The sequence below is a fragment of the Pezoporus flaviventris genome, unplaced genomic scaffold (genome assembly GCF_033815535.1).
Source record: "Pezoporus flaviventris isolate CSIRO_AGI_PZ_B2104156 unplaced genomic scaffold, CSIRO_AGI_Pfla_v1 ptg000025l, whole genome shotgun sequence".
NCBI classification, from domain to species: Eukaryota; Metazoa; Chordata; class Aves; order Psittaciformes; family Psittacidae; genus Pezoporus; species Pezoporus flaviventris.
The window spans coordinates 8,803,811-8,811,874 of NW_026892573.1; the positions used below are offsets into that span (position 1 = coordinate 8,803,811).

Sequence of the window (8,064 nt, forward strand, 5' to 3'; positions counted from 1 at the left end):
AGTGTTTTAAAATGGAGAATGTGTTGGAGGAAAAAAGCATCTAGCAATATGACAGGAGATCAGAAATGTTTCGGCCAGCTCTGCCTAAACGCCTCCTCACTTACAGTCTGATAGTTTCATTAAACATGTCCCAGAGCAGAATGAGCTGCTTACATTGCTCCATGGGAAGCTATTTTAGAATTACAAAGCCTTGCTGCTTACTGACACATCATTAGTACCATTTTTTAAACCAGCACTGTTCAGTCTTATCTCTAAAATAATCCTTCGATTCGTGCCTATATTCCCAATTAAGACAAAACAGGAGACAAGGTGTATTAGACAGAGACAGCCTGAACATCCTCCACTGCAAACTGTCCCTAGTGAGTGTGTTCATAGGGATCCTTTCAGGGCCAGCAGCAAGGGCAGGGTTATTTTGGACATCCTGTCCTGGGCACCACAGCGTTGAAGTGCGCACATCGGCAGAGAGCAGACAGGAACCTCTCTATAAAGAGGGATTCAGTTACAAGCAGGAGACTGAGGCAGGGCTGCAAGACAGGACATCGAATACCATCCTCTTATGGCCGGTATTTAAAGACAAATTCTGCATGTGGTGAGTGCCGCGCTGGCTCCCCACCTACCGCACCGTGTACCCCCTGCGGCAGGGCTGCCCTGCCCTTGCCGGGCTCCGAGCCCTGCCTGGGGCTCGGGGGAAGGCGATGGCCCCTGAGAACAAGAGGAGGACGAGGAGGAGCAGCAGCAAGAGACGATGGCCAGAGCCGGGGTGCGACAGGGAGAGAGAGACGGAGGCAGCCATGAGGGGTGAAGGAAGATCGTGAGGGGAGATGGTGCGGGGATATGAGGAGTAGCCATGATAGGTGAGGGGCGGCCATAAGGCGTGAGGGGTGGCCATGAGGGGAGATCAGTTTGCCCGCAGTGACATGGTTTAGCGGTGGACTTGACCCTAAACGCGTTTTCCGACCTGTTTGAGTCTATGCCGACAGCTCCACTCACGCCAGCCAGGGGGCGCTGATAGCCCGCGTCAGACACGGCCACTCCCCCCACCCGCCGGGACCGTCCCGCCCCTAGCCCCGCCCCTTTCCCCTCCCCTCCGTCTCTCCCCCGAGGGAACCAATGAGAGGGCGCCAGTGCCCGGCTGGTCCCGCCTCCGCCCGGCGGGTACCGCCCCTTCCGGCGTGGCGGCGGTGTGCAAGATGGTGGCGGGTGGTCTGTGCCTGTGCGGGCTGATCAGGTATCGGGGCGGGCGGGTGGCTGCGTACGGCGTGGCGGTGCGGCGCGGCTTGTCCTGCCAGTGGAGAGGGAGGGCAGAAGGACACCCCGCTCCTCCGCCGCCCCTGCCGGGCCGCAGCCGCGCTTCCCCAGCCCCCCGAGCCTGCCCCATGCAGGAGAGCAGGGCGAAGTGGGACGGGTCTCTGCAGCCGGGCTCGGACGGGTTAATGTGCTTTTCCGCTGCTTCATGCTGAGAATGAGAGCGTTGTCTTACGTGTCAGGCGTGACGCGCGGCCCGCCGTGGGCAGCTCCTTCAGGGTGGAGTAAATTACGTTTGTTATAACGCGTAGCACTGCGTCCGGAGCCAGGTGCTGTGGTGCGCTGATAAACGGAGACTCCTGTGAGAAACGTCCCGTTCCTGGATTAGGAGAGCTGTGCAGGGAGGTGGTGGTGAGCAAAGGGAGTACCCCTGTCAGTGCCTCAGATAACCCAAAACACGGGCCTCTACAGACAGAAACTGCTCAGAGCTTTTTTTGACAGTTGACATACCTCTTCAAATCCCAGGGGAATGGAAAATGCAGGTTCTGGACCTCATAGCAGCCCTCCTGTATCTGAGGGCAGCCTATAGGGATGCTGGGGAGGGACTCTTCATCAGGGACTGTAGTGACAGGACAAGGGGTAATGGGTTAAAACTTACACAGGGGAAGTTCAGATTGGATATAGGAAGAAATTCTTTCCTGTTAGGGTGGTGAGGCACTGGAATGGGTTGCCCAGGGAAGTTCTGAATGCTCCATCCCTGGTAGTGTTCAAGGCCAGGTTGGACAGAGCCTTGGGTGACATGGTTTAGTATGAGGCATCCCTGCCCGTGGCAGGGGAGTTGGAACTGGATGATCTTAAGGTCCTTTGCAGTCCAAACCACTCTTATGATTCTATGCACTGTAGGCTGGCCTGGGTAACTGCACCAAAGCAACTCACACAGACGCAGGCCAAGCAGGAGCTTGGACTGAAAAAAACTCTTATAAATCTATTTAAAAATCACTTTGCTAATTGTGTTGTGCCAGATTGCTAAGGGCAACCATTACAGTGTCCATAGCACATGGAGATAGATGCAGGTATATGACATGAACAAATAGTAAAAACCTTGTTAGTTAACTGTAGGAAAAAAAATAAAAATCTGTGGCTAAGCAATGTAGAATATTTTTTTCCATAATTGCTGAAATGATGCACAAATAATTGATTTCTGAGATTAGAACTGAAGAACTTGCTGAACTCCCTGTAGCTCTACCTGTCAGCCTCTGTTTCTCAGTTTCATACACAGTATTTCTGTAAAGCAATTTTTTGGTTTAAAATTTCCGGCTCGTTTCAGATTGCTGTGCTCATTGTTAATCCCTGCGTTATTTCTAAGTGGAATTTTGTGTGTCTGCGTGGTGGTTCTACTGTGGGGAATACGGTTCTGGATACAGCAAAGGAAGAAACAGCTGACCTCAGCAGGAAGAGATGGGAAGCGGCCATTGCTGGTTGCCTTTTTTCACCCCTATTGCAATGCAGGTGGCGGAGGGGAGAGAGTCCTGTGGTGTGCCATAAGGACACTCCAGAAAAAGTAAGCACATATGTTTATCAGGTACCATATTATTCTGACATACTGATGGTATTATTTTTGCACATTCTGGCATTTTACTTATTGAAATAGGTATCATTAATCTACCTGTCCTACATTTTTTTTACATCCAAGTTTCACCCAGTTGCACCACTTCATCCTTTTACCCAGATCTTTCCTGCTGGGGCATCTCTCACTTCTTTCTCTCCTTGGGAGAACCACTCCTCCATCATCCGTTTTCCACTACTGGTGTGGAACATTGTATAGGCATACCTCATCAGAGTATAACTGATAATCCTTATACTTGCTTCTTGGTGCAGGAGGCAAAATGTTTTAATATGTGAGTTGAATGTAACATCGGCACACACACTGGCTTGCAGAGTCTCATGTGTTTTACTCATGCACTAGACAGACATCTCCTAGTGTGAGGCAATGCATTCTTAAGTCTGTAGGATAATGCTGAACTCCTTTTATGTTTTTACTAAGAATAATAACTGTTCCCCAAGTCCTCAGCCATATATTTTTCTGCAGATTAGAAAAATCCTGTGGAAATACAAGGAAAAGTATAATTTAGTTAAAATCATTTCAGAGCTAGGCCAGTCCTTTGTTCTCACATACTTCTTGAATAATTTTGAGAGGACAGTATTTTAGTTTCATGTTAAAAAAATGTGAAGAGTGTACAAAATTCTTTTCCTTTACTGTTGCAGGTACAGAAATGTGAGGTGTGTGGTTTACACTGGTGATAGCGGTGTCACTGGAGAAGAAATAGTAGAAGGTGCTTTCAGAAGATTCAGTATTAAATTGACTCACCCTGTGAAGTTTGTGTTTCTAGAAAAACGCTACCTTGTGGAAGCTTCTCTTTACCCTCACTTCACTTTGCTGGGACAAAGTTTAGGATCAGTGTTTCTCGGCTGGGAAGCTTTGCTAAAGTGTGTTCCTGATATTTATATTGACTCAATGGGTTATGCCTTCACCCTTCCCCTCTTTAAATACTTAGGAGGTTGCCACACTGGATGCTACGTCCATTACCCCACTATCAGCACCGATATGCTCTCTGTCGTTAGGAATCAGGATACCAGATTTAACAACGCAGCTTTCATTACAAACAGCCCTCTTTTCAGCAGATTTAAACTTGTCTACTACTACTTCTTTGCTTTCATGTATGGATTGGTTGGGTCCTGCAGTGATGTGATAATGGTTAATTCTTCTTGGACACTAAATCATATCCTTTCCCTCTGGAAAGCTGGGGCTTGCACTAGCGTTGTGTATCCACCATGCGATGTTCAGACCTTCCTGGATATTCCACTGGCAGCGGAAAAGAGCACCTGTGAATATTCCATTGTTTCCATCGGCCAGTTCAGGCCTGAAAAAGATCATCCTTTGCAAATCAGAGCCTTCGCTAAATTGCTGAAAGAGAAGAGACTGGGGCAGCAGCCATCCTTGAAACTTGTCTTAATTGGAGGCTGTCGTAACCAGCAAGATGAAGAGCGTGTAGATAACCTTAAAGGTCTTTGTGAAGAGCTGGGAGTTAGTAACAATGTGACATTCAGAATAAACATTCCCTTTGAGGAGCTAAAGAGACATCTGGCAGAGGCCACCATTGGCCTGCATACAATGTGGAATGAGCACTTTGGGATCGGTCAGTATCTTTCATCAGTGTTCAGCCATTTATACCAGCTGGGGACACAGTTGGGGAGGGCTTCAGTTCATGATTAAGGCTTCTCAGTGTAGGTGTCTAAGTGTAGAGGCCTGTGTACCAAGCAGGTGTTCAGCTCCTGGGCTTGTCAGGGGGAGCCTAGCTGAAGTAAAGAATACAGGACGAATTCAGATGAGTAACCACTAGGTGCTACTGTAGCACAAGCTGAAGCCTGTAAATGTAGTAGATTCTTACTTATGGGCAAGCTCTAGGAGCCTGATCAGGGCGTGAATCCCATCTGTGCTGCCCAAGATGTCCTGCCTCACCTGCAGCTATCAGTCCGCGAAGTCACAGGTCACCCTCTGGTCCTGTGTTAGGTTTGTCAGACTTCTGTACCCAGCAGAGCCTCAAAAGGCAGTGGGTGCTTCTGTTCTACCACCTTAGATTGTGCCCTGTTAGCTCCACTGTCTTCAGGGAGAGCTTAGACACAGTTCACATGCAGACATATATCCATGTGTGGAGATTTTGATTGTGTTTCACCTGCCTCAACTGCCATATGAAATGCCTAATTTATGTCATGGAGCTCTAGCTGCTGTTTCAGAGCTGTGAGTCTCCCATATATCCTGTCTTTTATTTGTAAGCCCCATATAGATGCCACCATTTAGCCTTGGTTATCTCATTGCACTAGGCACCTGTGCTAAGGTAGATAAATAAAGTCCTTAAATCAGTCACTGTAGCATGAAGCAGAACACCAAAGAGGAGCTGGCACATCGTTTACAGTATGCTGTCTTACAGCACAAAGGTATTGGGCTCTGTTTTTTGGGATTAGTTGAGTCCTGACCTTGAAAGGGAACGCAGGATTGCCCATCTGCCATAAATCTACAAGAGGGGAAGTTAGCAAACTAGCAGCTGGATACTATACTTGCCTATAGTATGACTAAACTGCAGTTAATGTCACCAGACTTTATGAGTGCAAGTATCAGGAGTAGCAGTTTATAGCAACTTGGTATAAAAAAATGCACTCTGAAGTGTCTCTTAGCAGCACCTCCAAAAAAATGGAAATAATGGTTTTTCATATTTCCCCCCCAAAAACCATTTTAAGTAAATTTAAGAGTGTTAGAATCACACTGTGATTTTGCATTCCAGCATGATTTCACCTTCACTTCCAGTGGCTTTTTTCCTGTAAAAAAACATGTTCTAAAACGTTGGGGCATTATTTATAGTTGGTGATTTTTCAGCTAGGGGAGACTTCTTAAAAATCAAATCAGACCTGGGAAGAACCAGCAACTAAAGTGATTTCTGAGGTCTGTTCTGGAACCATGGAGGAGAATTGAAGTTGACATGTACATTACACGGTATTCCAATCCCACTGCGTTTGGCTGAAGAAAACTTGCTGTCAGATTTCCATTTCATTAACACTTCTTCCATAACGTCTTTTACGAGTTTGTTGTGCTGAGTTGTCAAAAGCTATAAAGTTTTGTTAATCTGCAAAATACTGAACTTCCAAGTGTCATCCGATTGAGATGCACAGTCAGCTTTTCTCTCAGTATCTCTCTAAGTGCTAAAGTTCTTTAGTTTGAATGAGATGATGAATACAGTTATGATCAGCTCTGATTTTTAATTGGTTTTTTTGCAGCTGCCACCATGCCATGAAGTTAAAACAACAATCACCAGTTAAAACGACTGCCACCAGTGTTGCAGCATTCTGTCACAGCAGGACAGAACTATGCAGGGTTCAGCCACAGAGCTGCCTTCCATGTTTATCTTTACATTTGTTTCAATATCTAGCTTTTTTTCTTCCCCCCACTGTTTATACTGGTGATAAAATCTCTCTTGGGTGATATGTTACAAGAACCACAACTTGACCAGTTATATCCGATTTCTAATTTTAGTTTTGTGTGCTTAAGAGAAACATGTTTCAGTCCTTAGGACTGAAAAACTTCAGTATGTGTTTGGTAGTTTTTTGTTATGAGACCACTGACTCTGTGTTTTTCAAATTGCTCTAGAACAGCACCCTACAGTAACTTACAATTCTGGGTGAATTTTATTGTGGTTTCCAGTGCCTTACAGAAAGGCAGAGTCCATGATGTGCACATTCGTATCAGCATGTTCTGTGTCTTTTACAGGAGTTGTTGAATGTATGGCAGCTGGCACAGTTATCCTGGCTCACAACTCTGGAGGCCCCAAGTTAGATATTGTGGTACCCTTCGAAGGACACATAACAGGCTTCCTAGCAGAAAATGAGGACAGTTATGCTGAAAGGATGGCTCATATCCTCTCTTTGTCTCCTGAAAAAAGGTTAGAGATCAGAGAAAACGCCCGTCGCTCTGTGCACAGGTTTTCTGATCAGCATTTTGAAGAAACATTCCTGTTATCCGTGGAGCCACTATTTAAATAAATGTCTATGAATAAAACTGTGAGTAAAATTAACTTTTTATATTTGACTAGGCGTTACCTGTAAATATGTCTATGACCCCTTTGTCCCATTCAATAAAGAGACTTAGTTTTCTTTCTGTCAGCGTATCTGCTTTATGTAATAGAGATTTTTTTTTTCACTGGGAAGGAAATGGTCCTGGAAATTCTCTGTTGACTACATGACAGTATGGTGCACTGCAAAACCCGTTAAATTTCCTTGTAGTAGGACTACATCTCTTAAGTTCTCTTATTTACTGAATACTTGCAGTCTCCACTCATTTCATGACTCTTCTCCCACAGTCACACTTTTTAAAGTCAGCACTCCTGTTTGATGGCTTTTGTATCTAGAAGACTCCTTTCCCAGAATCTGCAGCACATTTTCAATTTGCTGTCCCCCATTGTGTGGCAAAACTCTATTATGTGGGATTTTAATTGTGACTGTGGAGATTTCATTACCTACAGTGATTCCTTTAGGTTAATCATATGGTGGGTTTGCTAACTTGCTTTTTAATAAGTGGCCCTTCACGCTATGACACTTAATGGTATTTTTCCAACCCTACTCTGCTGAAAGGTTTGTTTTCTGTTCCTAGGGAACAGAATGGTCTAGATTAGAGGGCATAATTAAATGCTACACAAACATGAATGTTAAAGCCCTAAGCTACTGTTTATTATAAAACTGAATGCTATGCAAAAAATGTTAAGAAATTGGACATCAGCTTTTGTATCAAAACATACAGCCCTTTTCTGAGCCATTGAAGCAGTATATTTTAGCAAACTAAGAAAAGCTTTGTCATCTCCCTGAGACTTGCACATATACCCTGCATTTCTCTTTCCCCTGGTGTAACTGCCTGATCACACGTTTCCTGTGTTGCATTGTCTGCTTTTGGCTAGGAAGGCTCCACAGAGGGATCTGGACAGACCGGATCCATGGGCTGTGGCCAGTGGTTCAACAAGGCAAAGTGCTCCGTCCTGTACTTAGGCCACAACAACCCCATGCAATGCTTCAGGCTTGGGGAAGAGTGGCTGGAAAGCTGCTCAGTGGAAAAGGACCACTGAGCATGAGCAGCTTGTGCCCAGGCAGCCAAGAAGGCCAACAGCATCATGGCCTGTATCAGAAATAGTGTGGCCAGCAGGGCCAGGGCAGTGATTACCCCCCTCCCCAAAATGATTCTGCAATTCCATGAAAAAGCTACTGAAATTAGAATGTGGT

The 8,064-nt window shown here is 45.6% G+C and overlaps 1 protein-coding gene across 1 annotated transcript; it reads left to right on the forward strand.

The window, feature by feature from the left end:
* The first annotated feature begins 1,108 nt into the window (after nt 1-1,108).
* On the forward strand, nt 1,109-6,952 carry ALG11 (ALG11 alpha-1,2-mannosyltransferase). Its single transcript, XM_061457423.1, has 4 exons — nt 1,109-1,228; nt 2,573-2,806; nt 3,511-4,442; nt 6,566-6,952. The coding sequence occupies exons 1-4, from the start codon at nt 1,191-1,193 to the stop codon at nt 6,835-6,837; spliced, it is 1,476 nt and encodes a 491-aa protein (XP_061313407.1). The 5' UTR covers nt 1,109-1,190; the 3' UTR covers nt 6,838-6,952.
* Nucleotides 6,953-8,064: the final 1,112 nt, after the last annotated feature.

Excerpts from the sequence above, each read along its gene's own strand:
- ALG11 (XM_061457423.1), top strand. The coding sequence starts at position 1,191 with ATGGTGGCGGGTGGTCTGTGCCTGTGCGGGCTGATCAG. Across the intron at positions 1,229-2,572 it reads TGCCTGTGCGGGCTGATCAG|ATTGCTGTGCTCATTGTTAA; the intron begins GTATCGGGGCGG and ends GGCTCGTTTCAG. Across the intron at positions 4,443-6,565 it reads GAATGAGCACTTTGGGATCG|GAGTTGTTGAATGTATGGCA; the intron begins GTCAGTATCTTT and ends TGTCTTTTACAG.